At 47.6% G+C, this 20,261-nt stretch overlaps 1 protein-coding gene across 2 annotated transcripts in view; it reads left to right on the forward strand.

Annotated features, from left to right (window-relative positions):
- The first annotated feature begins 2,513 nt into the window (after positions 1 to 2,513).
- CLEC16A (C-type lectin domain containing 16A) overlaps positions 2,514 to 20,261 on the forward strand; it is a 210,759-nt gene continuing 193,011 nt past the window's right edge. The window contains exons 1-2 of one of the 2 annotated variants that reach the window (XM_004373253.2): positions 2,514 to 2,733; positions 18,724 to 18,852. In XM_004373253.2, coding sequence (XP_004373310.2) covers positions 2,654 to 2,733; positions 18,724 to 18,852 — 209 coding nt within the window. In that variant the 5' untranslated portion in view covers positions 2,514 to 2,653. The remainder of the gene's footprint in view (positions 2,734 to 18,723; positions 18,853 to 20,261) is intronic. The other variant, XM_023728464.1, reaches the window with a different exon arrangement.

A 20,261-nucleotide genomic window follows, 5' to 3' on the forward strand; every position in this document is an offset into this window, starting at 1 on the left:
CGGCCGGCGAAGGGGCAGCTCTGCCATCCAGGGGCGTCCCAGGCTAGACGGACGCTGCGCTGGGCCCGGGAGGTGTCCCCCGGGGCTGCGCGGCGGCCGCTGCGGACGGGCCCCGAGATGTGCCGGGCGGCGTCACCGCGCCCCCAAAGATGCCACACTACCCTCCCGACGGCCCAGCGGACCTCCCAAGTGGCCGGCGGCTGCTCGGCTTCCCCAGTGCGCCCCGCGCGTGCTCGCAGGCCCTCGCAGCGACAGCGGGGACCCACCGCGGATCAGCGTCGAGGGCCAGTCCCGGCTGTCGCCTCTCCCGATCGGCCCGATTCTTCCGCGCGCCCCCTCCGCGCCCCCGCAGGCCCAGAGCCCATGGCTGCAGCCGCCGCGTCGCCCTACTGGTCTCGTTCCCAGCACCGCCTCCCGCGCGGCCCCGAGCTCATTGGCCCGCCCGCCCCCTGCCCACGCTCATTGGTTCGCTCAACGCCCGCGCTCATTGGCCCGAACCGTCTAGGGGCGGGTACTTATTCGCTCCGCCTCTCCCGGGGCTTGTGTCTCTGTTGCTTTCCTGACTCGGGTGTCTAAACCGGCCACAAATTCGATTCTCTTTCTGAGTCCAAAGACTAGAGAGAGGGAAATGGTACTGAGTACAGTTCAAACCTAGACGTATCCTAAGGCTACAAAGACGAAAAGAAACTGCGGGCTTCCTCTGCACCTTGCTGAACTTGGATATGGCGCTACGCCTCTTTGGGACTCAGTTTCTCCAGGTGAAAAAAGAGGTGAGGTGGGCCAGTGGGAGAGAAAGACATTTCCAGTGAAAATTATGGGCATATCCCAAAGCCCCGATTTTTCATGGTGGGGGAGATCTATCAGTGCCCCCTTCTCCTCTCCAAATTCTGGCTGTTGAAGGTCGGCCCTTTGTGGGTTCTGCATCAGAGGGGTCTGTCGGGCGTCTCAACACCTAGTAAAGAGACTCCCAGGCAGGGTAGACCAGCCAGTAGGGTTGGTTTTTGTTTGTTTTGTTTTGTAAACCATGTTTACAAAAAAAAACAATAATACACGTGGTTAAGTATTCAAACAACCAAGAATTACACAAAGAAAGGTAAATCTCCCCTCCACCTTCTCATGGGCAACCTGTCTTCAGGAGACCGATTTTACCTAAAGGGCTTCCAAAAGCAGTTCAACAACCCTTTAAATATCAGGCATCACTGAGCTGAGTGCTTTACATGCATTGTTTAATTTGGGCCAGGCAAGGCAGTATAGTGAGTATGTTACTCCTTTTTACAGATGAGGAAACCGAAGCCTAGAGAAATGGAGGGACCCTGAAAGCTGCTGGGCTTGTGCCTGTTTGCAGGACAACTTGTCCTTCTTTCTCTTTCTTCAATACCCTTTTCCCTCACCCATCACCCCTCTGAATGAAGTACAGGGCCAACCATTACCCCGTCATTGGTCACCTTTTCTGTAACTGCCAAAGGTGGAACAAACCTTCATTCATTCACTCATCATTCTGCCAGTATTTGTTGAACACCTACTATGTGCCAGGCCTTGTACTGGACATTGGGGAAAACATTGGTCCCTGGCCCAGTGGTTTTCTTAGTACAATTAATGGGACAGCGTAGGCCTTTGGTAACTATGAGGTGTAGAAATGAATGAAAGAATGGTGAGCAGGGCAATCTTGCCTCCACAGAGCTTCCCGCTATTAATCCAGAAGAGAAATTTAGAGACATCTTCTTGGCTTTTTTTTTTTTTTTTAAATGTGATAGTTTGGGAAATGGCATGGATTTTGGGTGCCGACGAATCCACTGAAAGGACAAGATGTTCAGTTTTGTACACTGTTGCTTGAAATCCTTTCAATAAACATTTTTAAAAAACTGAAGTGGAAAAAGAAAAAACCCATGAGGACAAACAAGGCCGTTACAGATTTGGTGCAGTTTTGGTTACTGGGGAGTAAAAGTAAGGGTGCCTGGGTTTGAACTCTGGTTCTGCCACTTATTAACTGCGTGACCTTGAGCAAGTCAACCTCTGTAACTCAGTTTCCTCAACAGTAAAATGGACAAAATAATTGTACCTACCTCCTAGAGTTGTTGTGAGAATTAAGTAACTTAATATATGTAAAGTGTTTACTACAGTGGCGCATAGTGTACGCCCTGCGATAGCTATTCTTATTCTTGTCATAAAGCTGATAATTGTTCATAGTGTGGTTACTTTTATTCATCATCATCATCATCATCATCATCATCGCCACCACCCTCACCGGTTCCCTTCTCAGGGCTCCGCCCATAGGCCTCTTATTCCCGCCCACTCTGACGATATCGCGGCTTGTCCTCCTCTCGCCCCGCCCCTTCTCGAGGGCCGGAGGCGTGCTGTTGCGTGATGCACGCCGGCCCTTGTAGTCCGTTCGCAGAGTCCCGTTGTCGGAGGCTTCGCGGGCGCACTGCGTTTCCCAGCGTTCTTCGCGGCGGCGGCCGTAAAGTGCGGCGGCCGAACGGCCGTTTCCGGCTGAATGTCAGTACCGGGCTGTGGGCCGGGGAAGAAGGTGGTTGGCGGTCTGTCTACCACCTCCGCCTCTACCTCCTCCGCTTTGAGCTGCCCCGCGGGCGCCCGGCCGTTCCGCCGCTCGGGCATGAGACCGTGAAGCGAGTGTCGGGGCCGGGCCGCGGACATGTTTGGCCGCTCGCGGAGCTGGGTGGGCGGGGGCCATGGCAAGTCCTCCCGCAACATCCACTCCTTGGACCACCTCAAGTGAGTATGTTGGGGAGCAGACAGGGGGGAGGCCGCGGGACTGGGCACGGGGATGGGGGCGCATGGCCCCGGGCCGGGGATCCCGGGGGGTGTGAGAGCAGAGGTGACGGCGGAGAGGGGCGCCTGGCAAAGACTGTATCGTGGTTACGAACGAGGGCTTTGGAGTCGGAGCACCTGGATTCGAACCCTGACCCCATCGCTCCTGGCTGCGTGACCTTGGGCAAGTTGCTTAGCATCTGAGGGTCTCAGTTTCCCTACATGTAAAGTAAGGGGATGGACTTCAGTTTATGGACGCGGACTTCGTTCTTGCCGGGGACGGACAGTGGGCACCAAGCTTCCTTGGGGTTGTACTTTGGCTGGATAGCGTAGGGGTCAAAGGCCCAGAGTCCTGGAATGGGACAGATCTGGGTTCGAGTCTCCGTGTGTGAATTTAGGCCTCAGTTCCCTCAGTTGTAAAATGGATATAGTGACAGCGTTTACTTCCTAGGTTTGTTTTGAGGTTTGGGTAAGAGAATGCACATAAAGCTCGGAGGACTTACAAGGGCGCGATAAATCACTCTAGTTTAAAAACAAACAAAACAGTTTTCTGCTGGGAGGGTAAGGGGAGCAATCAGAAACAGCACTCTGGAAGAGGACAGGTGGCAAAGGGGTTCTTGGATTTAGGAGTGCACGGATATTAAGAGACTGGCTTTGCAGTCAGACTTCTGTTCCAGTCCTGACTCCACCACTTGATGACTGTGTGACCTTGGGCAAATTACTTCACTTCTCTGAGCCTCAGATTTGCTATCTGCAAACGGTGACCGTGGTCCTTGTACAAGGAGTCAGTAGTGTCACGCAGGGAAAGAGATTAGCTCAGTGTCTGTCACATAGTAGTTGACCAATAGTGGTAGCTATGTTCACCAGCCTGGCAACCCCTTCCTAGACCACCCTACCTAAAGTGCACCCCCAACCCCAGTTCCCTCCTGTCAGATCTTTCTCTTGATTTTCTTCATTGCACTTCCACTATTTGCAGTTACCTTGATTATTTTTACTTCTTTTCTGTCTCCTGCTTGTTTTGTTCACAGCTGTATTCGTAGCGTCCAGCACGCTGTGCCTGGCACATAGTAGGAACTCAGTAAATACTTAAAGAATGAAAAAGTGAATGAATGAACGAATGATTGAGTTGGGGAGAAGCACAGAGCAGGCAGGCAGAGACCAAGGATTTGGAGGAGGGTCGTGATGGAACATAGAGACCTTTGAGGCGGGAGCGACTCTGGGGAGGAAAATGTAGTGTGTGTAGCTGTGGGGGGAGAGGAGTAAGGGGTTGACTGGGAGTAGGCATACCTTGGGTGGTAAGAAATAGGCTGGTGTCCAGAGGGAGCTCCCAGGATTACTAATGGAAAGGAAGAGGGATGGTGGAGCAACAGTAGGAGGAAGACAGTGGGCCATGGAAAGGGATTGGTAGGAGGGGAATTGGATGAGGGACTTCTCATTGAGGGGAGAGACTGAGATTCTCAGCTGTGCCCTTTCTAGAATGGAGCAGACATTGATAAATGTCTGTGAGTCTCAAACAGTGGGGGGCAGAGGGCTCATTATATGATGAGAGATGGTGTTGGGGGTGGTGAGAGAAGACCTGGGGATGGAGAGAAGCCCAGGAATGGGGTGGGTAGGGAATCAGGAATCTTAAATGTGAGGGCAGCTGGACGGTGAAGGGAGGAGAGGCTGAAGGATTTCAGGAATTTACGGGGTGGGTGGGTGTGGCTGAGAAGGGGAGGGTGGTAATCTAGAGGAGGTTGGGCCTCCTGCCAGCACCCAGAAACCTGCAGGCTCTCACCTAGCTCTACCTGACTCTAGCCGTCTTAGTTACTTCAGTATTTATTTAATGGTCTGTTCTCTGCCAGGTGCTTGCTAAGGACTTGCTGTGTGTTATCTCCTTTAGTCCTTACAAGTCTGTGAGTTATAGGAACTATTTTTATTTCCATTTTATAGATGTGGAAACTAAGGCTCAAAGAGTTTAAGTCACTTGCACCAAGGTGGCAACAGCTGAAAAGTGACAGAGCCAGGATTTGAACCAAGGTAGTCTGACTCCAGAGCTTACACTCATTATGCTGTTTCTGACTAAAATTTCCCCATAAATCAATTTGGGGAGATTTCCAACTGGCTGAGCCTCATCACCAGTGGATATTTTTGCCAGCCAGCCAGGGAATGGTAAAGGTTCTCAGGTTCCTTAGAAGTATCCTGGGAACTGCCCAGGTGAATCGTTTAGGTTGTACGTCTGTTGGGTGCTTTTTTGGAAACCCAAGCTGCTTGCCCTGGATCAGGCAGATCCGCTTAATCCATACTAAAACCTGAAGAATATGGCCATTTGTGTATTGGAGTGGGGCTTAGAAGGCCACAGGGTGATTTGGAAAAGCGTGTCTACCCCAAGGCTCGTGGTGCTCGTGTGGCTCTGATAGTAAGCATCTTGGGCCATGAGTACAGAACAGCTCATTCCCCAGGGAGCGCACGTGAGGCTCATGGGGGAGACAGCCACAGAGACAAGGACTGTGCAGTGTGACAAGTGCTGGCATCGCTGGAGGCCCAGGGTTCTTGGAAATTTCTCAAGGAGGCAGCACCACGGCAGTGTCTTCAAGGACACTAGGAGTTACTGTTTGGGGCTGGGGAGAAACACTGTAACCTGGACCCTTGGTTTTGCAGGAGTGTCGAGGTGGAGGTGGGCAATTGTGGGAAACCTGACTTGAGCATTATCTGACATGCGGGGTGACCAACCTTCCCAGTTTGCTGGGACTGAGGGGTTTCTCAGAACATTGGACTTTCAGGGCTAAAACTGGGAGAGTCCTGGGAAAACCAGGACAAACTGGTCACCCTTCCAGTGACAAAGGAGCCCTGGTGGTCCATTGGTTAAGCACTTGGCTGCTAGCTGGAAGGTCTGCGGTTAGAACCCTCCAGCCACTCCATAGGGGAAGGATCTGGCAGTCTGTTCCCATAAAGATTACAGCCTAGGAAACCATATGGGGCAGTTCTACTCTGTTATATAGGATCGCTATGAGTTGGAGTTGACTCAACAGCACACAACTGACAAGTGACAGGTCCTAACCCACTCTTGCCCTGACCTAGGGCAGTGTGGATAGAGACGAGAGGTCAAGATATTTAAAATAATTTAGAAATGACAATTATATATTTTTCTGCACCTGTTAGAGCACCTGGGAACCTTTTTATTTTATTTTATTTTTAATTAGACTTTATTTTTTACAACAGTTTGAGATTTACAGGAGAATTGAGACAATAGTACAGAGTTGGAAACCTTTTTTAACCACAGCATTCTTCATCACATTCCCAGCTTGCAAACTGGAAAGAGCAATGAAGGAATCTTCCTGTTAGACAGGGTTTCACTTTTGCTGAATGGTAGAAAACCGGGTACCTGTGGTCTTTGTCTGCTGAATTGAGGTAGTGATTTAGCTGAGACAGATTGAAGTAGTCGAGCGGTTATTTGCTATACATCATGAGTGGTTTATTGTCCAGACTGGTAAATGGCGAGGCTGTGACATTTACGGATGCATGCCAACCACTGAGCAGAACCTTACCGATGGAGTCGTCTGAATGCTACTAGAATATTACCTTTACCAGGGACTGCCAGTCCACAAACTGATAGAACTGTTTTCTTGTTATGCTGTTGCCTTAATTCTGGTCACTTTTGTGTGTAGGTCAAGATTCTTGGTTTCACGTCGCAGAAACCCAACTCAAATTGCCTTAACCCAAATGGAGTTAATTTGCTTCTGTCATTGAATGGTCTGTCATGGCTAAGCCATGGCTGGATCCAGATGTCAGCTGTCAGGATGCTCTCTCTATCCATCTTTCAGCTCTGCTTCTTATTGGTGTCATTCTAAGGCAGTCTCCAGCCTTACATCACAATCAGTTTAGCAATCCCTGGGAAAAAGAGAGCTTTAAAAAATACTGCTAGCAGAAGGCCAGAATTGAGGACCAATCCAGGGTCGCATGCCCATCCCTGAGCTAGTCACTGTGGCCAGGGGGTGGGGTACCCTGACTTGCCAAGCCTGATTTATACTCCCTTTCCTGGAGCCATGGGAGTGGGATCAACCTCACACAAGCTAGTAAAAAGAGAATGGGAGAGATGAGTGGGTTCCCACGGGAAAATGTGGGGTTATTACCCAAAGAAGGCAGAGAATGTATACCTAGCAGGCAGATGCTTACTAAAGCCAAAACTGTGGATCCAACTCATGGTGACCCCGTGTAGTGCAGCGTAGAACTACGCTCCATAGGGTTTTCAGTGGCTGTGATCTTTTGGAAGTAGATCACCAGTCCTTTCTTCGGAGGTGCCTCTGGGTGGATTTGAATGACCAACCTTTCAGTAAGTAGCTGAGCGCTTAACCATTTACACCACCTAGGGACTTCAGATGCTGACTACTCTTAGTATAGTCAACTTTTGGCTAAGATAGCACTGATATCTTTAGAACTTGGGGTACCATATTGCCAGATTCATTTTCTTAGAATGTATTCACCATATCATATTCCCAGTACCACCTATAATGGTCCCAGGCACCAACTATGCCATGTCTTAGTTCTTCCTGCATTACTTCAAAAAGCTCCAGACTCTGTTCTCACCCATCTGGTTAGGGAGCACCGAGGTGGGCCCTTTAACCCAAGCTATGGGGTCAGGAACGTCCCTGGTAGGTAGACAGCCATGTAGTCAGAGACCTAAAGGATGAGTAGTTGTTACCCGGCCATAAGGGGACAGAATGGGAGGGAGGATATTTCAGGTAGAGGAGAGAGCATCTGAGAAAGCCTGGATGGGGAGAGAGAACAGGGCCCATGGGCAGATTCAGGTCATTGAGTAAAGGGGTGTGCATGGGACCAGGGGTTGTAGGACTGGGAGTGGAGCAAGGAGGCAGGAGAGGTCACCAGAGCCCAGGTCCCGCTGGGCCTTGCAAATCAGGTTAAGTGATTTGGACTTAGGCTGAGAACAGTGGGGAGCCATGGAAGGTTTTTAACCAGAGGAGTGCTGTGGTTCCACTGAAGTTTGGAGAAGGGGTTGGAGGAGGCCAGACTGTAGGTGGGGTGCCCACTCAGCGGGCTGCTGCTGTCTGGTGGTGAGTTCTGGTACAGCCCGCCATAATCTAAGTCTACTTCTCTAACTTCTCTTGTACTTGTACTTGAAGTCCCATGCAGTTAACACATTATAATATACCGTCTTCTCATTGCCAAAGAGTGGACCGACTTTGGGTCCTGTAGGTTTTTCACGCTTTGCCCCAGCATTGAGTCAGGTCCCCAGGAAGCTGGTCAGGGTTCCTCAGGCATGTCCTTTTATAATTCCAGCCTAACTGTCCTGATTTGGGCTTATTATCTAGGCTTGCTTGAAGACCCATCATGGACTTTGGCCATTATATCTTTCAAATAAAGATCTATCCATGTGACAGATCCTTATCCCACCTCACCCCACCCCTTTCTCAGAACGAGAAAGAGTCCCTGCCTCCTGACCAGTGAATCTGCTTCCTCTTATTAGGCAGCACAGGAGCTGTGTAGCTGTTAGAGAGTCCTCTCTCCATGTTGGCTGTCAGGAAGCTCAAAACTGAGTGTTTTCCTCAATTGTGGGAGTTTTCCTTATCTTAGCTTTTCTGGAATGATTGTTCTCCTTGGCTTGTTCTTCCTTATCATTTGACTTCTTGGCTTTATGATATTTCTGTCTAGAATTTTGGTTTTCATTTAGTGTAAGCATCAAGATGTTTTTGGTGCAAATGGCTCAAACAACTGGCACTGGCTTAGATAAGGGGATTTACTGCTTCCTGTTACACAAAAGTCTTTAAGTAGTCTGGCTTCAGGTATGGATTGATTGGGATGCCAGCTCCAATTCTTATATTCTCTTGCTCTGCCCTGCTCTGTGTGAGTCCTTTGCCCTCGAGTTGACTCTTTTGTTTTTATAAAATATATGCCTGAAAGCCCAGGTGTCATAAGCAATCTACAATCCACTACTAACCTAAAGGTTGGCAGTTCAAACCCACCCAGTGGCTCTGCGGAAGAAAAGCCAAGAAAACCCTATGGAACGGTTCTGCTCTGTCAACATGGGGTCACCACAGGGTCGCCATGAGTCGGGGCCGACTAGATGGTAGCTAACAACAACAAAATATCCACAGCCCACCACACCGTCCAGTTGGTTGTCTCGGAAGCTGAGGGTGAGTCAACCTATCTAAATTCCACTCAGTGAGGGTAGGGTGGGATGGATGCTGGGGAGGGAGGCAGCCATGTCTACCACAGTAAACCTTCTCAAGAAACCTTAAAGAGCTTCGGGACCCTGATGACAAGCACAGCGTTCCTACTCCCCGCTCACCAGTTGCTTGCTCCCCACCTGCTGGAAGCTCTTGTGAGACATGGACCTGCACCTAGCTCTTCAAGTGCGGGGACAGACCGACTGACTTGTGTGAGTTAAGCAGCTGAGCCAGGTGACAGCAGCCTCCTGACTGGCCTCCTTGGGTCTTTCTTTGCTCCCTTCTGTCCATTCTCCTTTCAGAAGCCAGAATGCTCTTCTAAAGTTTAAATCAGCTCTCCTCAGGCCTCCATTGGCTTCCGATTGTACTGGGAATAACATCCAACCAGCTTTCTCTGACCGACAAGGTCTGGCATGACCTGGCCCCTGCCTCCCCGCCCCACTCCCTCAGCTCACCGTGTTCCAGCCACACTGGCTGTTTTGTGCCTCAGACATGCCAAGCTATTAGCTAGGGTCTTTGCACTAACAATTTCCTCTGCCTAGAACACGCTTCTCCTAGATCAGTAAAAGGTCCCCGAGTGTCACAAATGGTTTGCACTTGACTATTAACCTAAAGGTTGGCGGTTTGAACCCACCCAGCAGTACTGTGGAAGGAAGGCCTGGCACTATGCCTTTGTAAAGATTACAGGCAAGATAATCCTGTGGAGCAGTTCTGCTCTGTAGCACATGGGATCACCTTGAGTCAGAATGGTCGAGACAGTGAGTTCGGGTTTTGGTTTAGAACATGCTTCCCCTAGATGAGTGGTTCTCCAACTGCAGTGTGTACCAGAGCAGCCTGGGTAGCCTGTTAAAACATACAGCCCCAGACCTCTTCCTCTGGCTCAGTGGGACTGAGGTGGCCTGGGGAGTCTACTTTCATAGCAAGCAGTCCAGTGGATAAAGATGCGGGGGTATGCACATTGGGAAACACTGCCACCGCACTGAGCAGGGCCCAGCTCAAATGACACCTCCCCAGAACCTTCTCTGATCGCCCTCTTTAAAGTAGACCCTGCCCCATTATCCTGTTTGATTTTATTCAGTGCACTTTTCATCATCAGAGATCGTCTGATTTTGTTATTTATCTGTTTGTCTGTCTCCCCCAATTTGAACACATAGCAAGCGATCAATAAGGCAGTGACTAAGAGAGGTCACATTCTGAGCAGCTCTTTTCTTCACCACTGCTTGCTCTTGTGGCCGGTTTGGTCACAGTGCCTGTGCCGGAGGAGCGGTGACTTCTAGGGTTGAAAGCCCTCCCAGAGGCTCAATCTACACCCTCACCGTGATTGCTGGCTCCCAGGCCCCGTCTCACTCGCTGGCCCAGTTTGACATTTTTGAGGGGTGATTCATCAGGAGAAGCAACGCCCATGATCATCTTTCCCTAATCTCTTGGTCTGATTCCACCCTGTGTGGAGCTTGTTATTCTGCTGGCCAGAAGGCTGGATGCTGACCAAAGGGAGGTTTTCAAGGCCCAGGATGGGGCCCTCCGGGACCACCTGGTGCTGAGCAGGCCCAGCAGACAGGCTCCCTGTCCCCATTTCTCCCCACCCCCACCCCCGGAACATTGTTACTTGGAGGGGTGTGTGTATGGGGGTGGGGGACAGATTTCAAGTCCTCCTAGGCCTCCATCGTTCTAGTTATTCTTCCTCAAGCTCTAGCTTGCAGATAAGCTTCAGGACCTTCCAATAGGAGCGTCCTAAGAGGCATGTTTAGTTCTGTTGTACATGGAGTAGCTATGAGTCAGAGCCAACTGGTGGGCACCTAACAACAACAAGAGGTGTATTATTATACAAGTCGTAAAACCTGGAGCTGTTTTCTGAAAATGCGGTCCTTAAGATGAACTTGAACATAGTATGTCTGTCTCTGAAATGGACATGATTGCTGATTCCTGCAGGGTGTGAGGGTGATGACTGTAAAGGTTTCCCTTGTGAAATAAGTGCTCTCTTGAGACAGCAGGGTCTGTCGAGGCTGGGTTTGTTTACAGTCCAGAGACCTTGGTGATGAGCCCCTTGGGTGTTGGCTGTAGGTTGGCAATAGGTTGCAGTTTGTCAGTCTCTAGGCATTTCAAACTCTTAAGATCGGCTGTCAGTGTAGAGCTTGCTAATGCGCGAGGCTCTCAATTGGAGCTCTCCTTCTGCAGAGCTAACGTTACCTATTGACCCATTACCCTCAAGTCAGTTCCGACTCATAGTGACCCTAATGCTGGCTCTTTTTTAAAGAAATGGAGTATGAAGTATGAATCAGTTATAAGGACTTAGGATCTGATACATATTGTCATGCCTTTTCAGTATGTTGTTTATAAATTTGGTTTTCTTGTATGTTTGGCATTTATAACTTCATGTAAATGCTTAACAATAAAAGTGCTACTTATGTCATTGCCTGCATTTTCTGTAGTATAATGGTTGTAAGGATGGGGTCTAGAGTCAGACTGCCCGGGTTCTAACCCTGGCTCAACCCTCTGCTACACCGGGACCCTGGGCAGGTCACCTAGCCTCCCTGAGCACCAGCCCACAGGGTGATCGAGGGTGAAATGAGTGACTGCACTGGAAGCACTCACAACAGAGCCTGCTAATAGTAAGCTTCAGCTGTTTGTATGATGACGATGATGATAAAAATATGCATACACAGACTTTGGAAGGAAATGTTACTAGTTTAACAGTTGTTATCATTGTGAGAACAGTTGTTATCATTGTGAGAGAAAATGTAATCAAAATCTTAATTTCTGTAGTTGACTGTATGCCCAAGGTAATCATTCTGTCCTTGGGAACTTACTGTACCTGAGACGGAGACACAGCTTTGCACACAAAGATAGTCATGGCGACATTGTTGATCATCGTGAACTGTTAGAGACCTTAATGCCAGAGGAGAGTACGTAGCTGCCGTGCTTCTTTTCAGTGGCTCGTGCTTCTTTTCAGTGGCTCGCTATACACAATTACAGATGTTTCAGCGTGAGCTCCATAGGAGCCCTGGTGGCGTAGTGATTAAGTACTTGGCTGCTAACCAAAAGGTCAGAAGTTTAAACCCACAAGCTGCCCTGCAGGAGAAAGGTGTGTCAGTCTGCTTCTGAAGAGATTATAGCCTTGGAAATGCAATGGGGCAGTTCTGCTCTGTCCTTTAGAGTCCCTACTCGGCAATGGGTATGTAAAAATATCCACAGGAAAGAAAAAGACCAAGGAAACACACCCCGGCTCCAACAGTGGTCATCTCTGGACAGCGGCATGATTGACAGTTTCCATTTTTCTTTATATTTTGCAAGTTTCCAACCTTTCTAAAACGAGTGTTACTTTCATAATCAGAAAGGTATTGAATTATGTTTGTCTCTCTGAGGTGGTTGAATCACTTGCTCTTTCAAAGCTCTGGAATTAGATGCCGCATCAAGAGATTATATCTCAATCCATTCAGCTATTTTTTAAAAGTACGTGTAAGCAAACATATATTGATGGTCTCACCCTAAAATATTACATAAGATAGTATGCTAGGCATTGTGGGGACCAAAAGATCAACAAGACACAGGTATCGTCATCATAGAGCTTGAAGTCCAGTGTATATTTTTTTCCTTTTTTAAATATTTTACTGTGTTTTTGGTTAAAGTTTACACAGCAAACTAAGATTCCCGTTCAACAATTTATACACAGATTGTTCTGTGACGTTGATTACAGTCCCCACAATGTATCGGCACTCTCACCATTTCTGTCTCATCTGCCCTGTTTCCATCCATCAGTTTCCCTGCCCCACCTTGCCCTCTCATCTTTGCTTTGGGGTAACTGCTGACCATTAGGTTTCTTATACTGTAGTTGATTGTTTAAAGGAGCATGTTCCTCATGGGTGTTGTTTGTTTTATTGGCCAATCTCTTATTTAGCTGAAAGGTGACCTTAAGGAGTGGCTTCAGTTCCAAGTTAAAAGGGTACTTTAGGGCAGTAGTCTCAGGGGTTCCTCTAGTCTCTATCAGTCCAGTAAGTCTGGGCTTTTTTATGAATTTGAGTTTTGTTCTACATTTTCTCTCCCATTCTAACCAGGACCTTCTATTGTGTCCCTGGTCAGAGCAGTTGGTGGTGGTAGCCAGGCTCCAGTGTGTATTTCTGTATATTAGCAACAACCACTTAGAAAATGAATATTCCACAGAATACTATTTACAATAACATCAGAAACATCAAATACCTAGGAATAAATCTAACAGAAGATGTGCATGACCTCTACCCAGCAAGCGCTGAAAGAAATGTAAATATTGTAAAGACATCAGTTCTCTCCAAGTGTAGCTATAGATTTAGAGTAATCTGAAAGGAAATATTAGTGGGTATTTAGTGGAAATTGACAGGATGATTTTTAAATTTATATGGAAATGCAAAGGGCCAAGAATAGCTAGTATAATATTGAAAAAACAGAAGGAAAGAAGTTGGAGGTCTTAAAAAAAAAAGTTGCCGTGGAGTCATTTCCTACTTATGGCAACCCCATGTGTGTCACAGTACAACTGTGCTCCATAGAGTTTTCACTGGCTGATTTTTCCGAAGTAGATCGACAGGACTTTTTTCCAAGGCGCCTCTGGGTGGACTTGACTGAACCTCCAACCTTTCGTTTAGCAGCCAAAAGGGTTGACCGAACTGACATTACCACATAACAAGACTTATTATGAAGCTACAGTAATCAGGCAACCTGGTATTAGGTAAGGGTAGGCAAATAGATCAATGAAACTAGAGAGTCCAGAAAGAGACCCACACAAATACAGTCACCTGATCAATGACAAAGGTGACACTTGAGTGCAGTGGAGACACGAAGGCCTTCTGAGTAAAATATAGGGGGAGAAAAGCATTTTGGCTAATACCTCACAGCATGTCCAAAATCAATTCTAGGCATCTATTAAGTCAAAATATGAAGGGTAAAACAATAACATCTGTAATAGAAATCATAGCATTTCTTCATGACCTTGGGGTAGGTAAGAATTTCTTAAGCTTGATACAAACACTATCTGTCACAGGGAAGATTGATAAATTGAAGTATGTTAAAATTAAGAACTTCTACTTGTCAGTAGGCCACTATAGTGAGAGAGAGAAGGCAAGCCATAGTCAGAGGAAATATTGGCAATATGTTGGCAATACCTGTGTCCACTGAGGACCCCTGGTGTCAGAGTGGTTAAAGTGCTAGGCTGCTAACCAGAAGGTTGGTAGTTCAAACCCACCAGCCACTCCACGTGAGAAAGATGTGGCAGTCTGCTTCTGTGAAGATTTACAGCCTTGGAAACCCTATGGGGCAGTTCTACTCTGTCCCGTAGGGTTGCTATGAGTCAGAATTGGCTCAATGGCAACAGGTTTTTTTTTAAATATCCGGTAAAGGATCTGTATACAAACTTAATAAAGAATTCCATTAAATAAGTAAGAAAAAGGCAGCTAATAAAATACGAGCAAAAGACTTCCACAGGCATCTTACAAAAGAAGATATGCAAGGGGCCATAAACATATGAGAATGCTCTCAATTTCTTTAGTCATTGTGGGAGCTTAAAACCCCAAGGCGATATTGCCATACACCCAGCAGAATGGCTCAGCTGAGGAGGGCAGAGAACACCAGCGTTGGGGAGGCAGTGGAACAACCGGAACTCCCAGACCGTGTCTCTGGCCACATGGCTGTGGACCAGTGACTGGCCGTCCCCAAGGCTCAGTTGATGTCTTGGCCTGTGCAGTAGTGGTAACAATGTGCTGTGAGTATGAGAGTCATGTGAAGCCCCTCGCATAGAGCCAAACACGGACTGCGTACCACTGGGTTTGTCTGTAAGGACCCCCTAGTCGTTACTAGAATTTCTTTCAGAGATTATTTAATGAAAGCTATGATGATGACACAAAATAGCAATAGCTAGTTATTTGTATACACCAACTCAGCCTGTTGCCGCTGAGTTGATTCTGACTCATAGCGACCCTATAGGACAGAGTAGACCTGCCCCATACAGTTTCCAAGGAGCGCCTGGTGGATTCAAACTGCTAACCTTTTGGTTAGCAGCCGTAGCTCTTAACCACTACACCAGTGTTATTTAGTTACCTATTTATTCCTCCCAACAATACCATAGAGATAGGTATTTAATTATTTAGGTACTATTGTTGCTCCCATTATACAGGTGAGATAACTGAGGTGCACAGAGGTTAAATAACTTGTTGAAGGTCACCTAGCTAAGAAGTGATGGAGCCATGCTCCCACCAAGCGCTGTCAAGTCAGTGTCTGTTATTCACCTGTATGTTCTACCTCCTCTCAAGAAATGACCGAAGCTTTCCACTTCCAGCTCTGGTTTCTCTGAAACTTCCATTACAAGTCCTCCTTTGAATTTGCTTTTTCCTGACTCCTTCCAGCCTGATCTCTCCTTCCTCAGTTCTGGAATGTCCTTCGTACAGTTTAGAACGGCCCCCACCATAAGAACCATAATAGTAGCAGCTAACATTCTATTGAGTGCCTACTGTGTGCCAGGCACCACGCTTGGCTCTTACTATGTGTTATCACATTGGATCCCTAGAACAACCCAGTGAGAGTCCTTGACTGTTACCACTGTTTTGTAGAAGCTAAGTTCAGAGAGGTCAAGTGCCGAGGCCACAGTTACCAAGTGACAAAGCTAGGATCGAGCCCAAGTCTTTCAGACTGCAGAGCCTGAACTCTTCACTGCTCTGTGCTGCAATGGCTGCCTCTGGTATTTGAGCACTTTGCTATGTTCAGCCTCGTGTGCTCTGATCTAACTTAGTTTATGCATCACCCCCCTTCAGCATTTATTGAGCACCTGTTGTGTATCAGATATTTCAGAGTATAAGATCAATAAGATGGTGTTCCTGACCTGAAGGAACTCGGGTCTAGTAAGAGAGGCAGATCATTGCAAAACAGGGTGGTCTGTGCAGTAGCACATGTATTACGGGTCCAGAGGTGTCGGAAGGAAGAGAGTGGTCAGATCCCCTGGGGAGTGGGATGGAGGAGGCCAGAGCTTCGTTTAGGGAGGTTCACAAAGGGATGCCTGAACCGGATTTTGAAATATGAGTTAGAGTTCGCTGGTTGATCAGGGCAGCAAGGGCCAGGCAGAGGGCCCCGTCAATAGAAGTCATGCCTGCATCAGTAGAAGTCATGCCTGGTCTTAAAGATTTTAAATTCTCCTATCACTGTTGAAGGAGCCCTGGTGGCAGAGTGGTTAAAGCGTTTGACTGCTAACTGAAAGGTAGGTGGTTGAACCCACCAGCTGCTCCTCAGGAGAAAGATGTGGCAGTCTGCTTCTGTAAAGACTACAGGCTTGTAAACCCTACGGGGCAGTTCTACTTTGTCCTGTAGGATTACCATGAGTCGGAATTAACTCAATGGCAACGGGCTTGGTTTTTCTTTTTTGGTATCCCTGTTGAGCATCTTCCCTATCTGAATTCCAAACCAATTGGGAAATGAGATGAGGGAGCCAGCAGATGGAGAACCAAAATGCCGTCATTATTGCTGATAAACACCAGTTTGGGAGATGAGCCCAATGGGCTCACGACTCCTTCCCTCCGAGGAAGACCTTGGGGCCAGCCTGCCCAGAAGAAAGTTGGAGTCTGCAGAGCCGACCCCCTCACTGAGGCCACTGCCTGCCATGGGGCCGGGAGAGTGATGCCGGTGGATGGCATCCTGTACACAGAAGGAAATGGCCAGAGTGGGGGAGAATCTCCATGGCCCCCCTCCACCAGACATGTCGTGACTGCATCGAGAGTGTCACTCGTAGCTACAGTGTGAGCGGTGCAGTGACTCTCAAACTTTAGTGCAAGCTTGTTCAGAATGCACGTTTGGGGCTCTACACCCAAGAGTTGGATTCAGTGGGTCCAGGGCAGGGAGCTAGATAGAGCCTGCAGCTTACACAGGCAATTCTGATGCTGGAGGTCCATGAACCACAATTTGAAAAACTCTGCTCTCTGAGCCTCTTGGAAAAACTCGTGGACAAGATGCACTGAGGGAGATGGAGGCGTATAGACTTAGGAGTGGGTGGCCTGCGATACATCCCAGCACCTTCCACTGCGGTGGAGCTAGCTTATCACAGAGGAAAACTGGCCTTTTGCCCCGACCTGTATCCTTGTCGGTAGAGATGGGCCCAGGTGGTGGAGGATGTCTGTTTTTGGAGAATTATCCTAGTTATGGCATGCTAAGAATTGCATGCAGTTTTTAATTAATTAAATTAATTGCTTGGTTAAATGATTATACTATACATTTAAAATATGGCAAATGGCAACAATGTTAATAAATAAAACCCAGCTCCCCTTAAGCTGTATATTGCGTTTTACTGTTTCATCTTCAAGGTTCTGCCTGTTAACACCTTACCCAGTTCTAGAAATTTAATGGAACTAGCTTACCTAAAGGAGTCCTGGTAGCACAGTGGTTAAGTGCTTGGCTGCTAACCCAAAGATTGTTGGATCAAAACCACTATCTGCTCTGTGGGAGAAAGATGTGGCAATCTGCTTCTGTAAGTATTACAGCCTTGGAAACCTTACGGAGCAGTTCTACTCTGTCCTATAGGGTTGCTATGAGTCAGAATTGACTCGACGGCAGTTGGTTGGGGTGGTATCCTACCTAACACTTCCTTGCTCTTACCATTCTCCCTTCCCAACCCCGTCCCTACAACTGAAGGTGGCTGTAGAAGAAATCAGGAGGTGACTCTTCTAAGTCACTTCCTTCTTGGCATCCCCTTTTCCTTCCCAGCCTGACACTCCAGTGACAGGTGAAGTCACTTCCATCTGTGAGCCCTGGAAAAGCCATCTCTCAAAAGCCACATTGGGAGGTCCTCCCAGGGTGACTGGCCAGACTGCTGGCCCCTGCGCTGCTCAGGCCTGGCCTCGGTGGTCCTTTTGGTCTCTCTCATCACTGGCAGAGAGGGCCGCAAGGACAGGACCGTGTCCAGCTGTCTCTGCCCAGCGTCTGGCATGGGTTGAGGGCAGCATAAGCCTTCTATGCCTGTTTGATGGATGAAGTGCAGTGACATAGTCCCCTAAATTTGTGAATTTAAAAGTTTGTACTCATCAAATAAGATCGTTGCCAACGACTTGAGTCATCATTTTCAACAAGCGTACCACATTTTATGGGAATCCCTGGGTGGTGCAAACAGTTAACGCGCTTGGCTGGTAACCGAAACGTTGGCAGATCGAGTCCGCCCAGAGGTGCCTTGGTAGAAAGACCTGGCGATCTACTTCCAAAAAATCAACCTTTGAGAAACGCTGTAGAGCACAGTTCTGACATGCATGGCAGTCACCACGAGTTGAAATCGACTTGACAGCAACCGTTCTATCAAGCATTCCAAGGGTAATCTTGATTGCACATGATTTTTGCCCTAGCCACCGGCTTTGGAACCTATCGTCCCTAAGTTATGACCCCAGCGGGTTTTGTGCTCAGCATTTGGCAGTGAGCCATGTTGCTCCACTTGCCCTACCAGCATCAGGATCATCTGGGGAGCAAGTGAAAAAGGCCTCAGCCCTGCTGAGTCATCTCCCCGAGTGGGCTCTGGAAGGTCCCAGTTCGTCCAGCTCTCCTGGTGATTCTCTTATACATTAGAGTTTGAGAATGGCAGTCTGCCTTGGTTGGATTGTGTGTCCTTTGTTATTTAATGCTTCAAAGCATTGTTTGCCATTTTTCTTGGGTGATGAGTTATGTCTAATCTAAATGGGAAATTGTGCCAAATGAATCTGGAAAAGTATAGCATTTTGTCCCTAAAATATTGCTAATGGTTATTGAACCTGGCTTTTATTTCAGTTGGTAATCTTTAGTTTTGCTTTTTTTCCCATTCTCTTAGGTATCTGTACCACGTTTTGACCAAAAACACCACAGTTACAGAACAGAACCGGAACCTGCTAGTGGAAACCATCCGTTCCATCACCGAGATCCTGATTTGGGGAGATCAAAATGACAGCTCTGTCTTTGAGTACGAATTTCTGATATTTCTTGTTTTTCTTTTTGATTCTTCTTCTTCCTTGGACTGTTTTTTCCAAATATATCCCATGAGTTCTGATGGTGTCAGGATTTGATGCTAATTTGGTCTTGCACAGATATCTATCTGTATCTGTCTATATAAACATCCTGAAACATGGTAGAAATGCAAGTCAGAAACGAGCAAGCTGTGGAAATGAGTGTCTTTAGAAAATCTGAAAATATTGTGGATAATTTTCCAAGTAGTGTCTGATTATCTCCCTGGAGAGGAGAAAAGGTCCCTGGTAGTTAGGTTCTAAGTGAACTGTAGAACCTTGTCCTGGGGGAGTCACTGAGCTCTTGATACCATAATCCATTTCACTTAAGTCTCCTAGCAACCATAGGGTGGGGCCCTGTTGCTATCCCCATGTCCTAGAGGAGAACACTAGAGCTGGAAGAGGTGGTGTCACTTGCTCAGGGTCACTAGCTGGTCAGTGGTGGAGCAGCGGTTCACACTCAGGGCCACGGAAGGCTTTTCTCTTCATCCTTGCACTTCCTAGATGAGCAATCTTAGGCCAGGCTCTTTACCTCCCAGAGCCACAGTTTCCTCATCTTTAAAGGCGCGAGTAGAAAGTACCCTGACTAGTGTTCAGTACAGAGTATCCCTCAGCAGACGAAAGTGCATGATAATAACAAAGGTGTCCCTTTGTCATTGTTAGCTGTTGGTAGGTGCCTGTTCATGGCAACCCCATGCACAAGGGAATGAAATGTTGCCCGGTCCTGCACCATCCCCATGATTGGATATGGATCAGACTGTTGTGATTCATAGGGTTTTCATTGGCTCATTTTCGGAAGTAGACCATCAGGCCTTTCTTCATAGTCTGTCTTAGTCTGGAAGCTCCACTGAAACCTGTTCAGTATCAGAGCAACACACAAGCCTCCACTGACAGACTGGTAGTGGCTGCCCATGAGGTGCATTGGCCGGTAATCGAACCTGGGTCTCCGGCACGGAAGCAGTAAGAATTCTACCACCGAACCACCAATGTCCTCCTAATGGTGTCCCTACTGGACTGTTAAAAGCAAAGGCAGTGAGCCACAAACTACTTCCCCAATAGACCTGTCTCAGTATCTGAGTGCAGAAGGATTTGGGATTGGGTTATGACAGCCACCAAACATAGATTATAAATATTATGATCTCAATTATAAATATTGAGACCACTTTTAAAACTCATTAAAAAAAAACCCACTAAAAATCAAACTATGCTCTTCAAAAGACTTCACCAAAAGCGTTTAAAAAGAGAACCTATAGACTGGGAAAAAAATTTTCGACGCACAAGTCAGACAAAGGTCTAATCTCCATAATCTACAAGAAAATCCAACACCTCTACAACAAAAAGACAAATAATCCTATTAAAAAATGAGCAA

Source organism: Trichechus manatus, unplaced genomic scaffold, assembly GCF_000243295.1.
Source record: "Trichechus manatus latirostris isolate Lorelei unplaced genomic scaffold, TriManLat1.0 scaffold00024, whole genome shotgun sequence".
Classification (NCBI taxonomy): domain Eukaryota; kingdom Metazoa; phylum Chordata; class Mammalia; order Sirenia; family Trichechidae; genus Trichechus; species Trichechus manatus.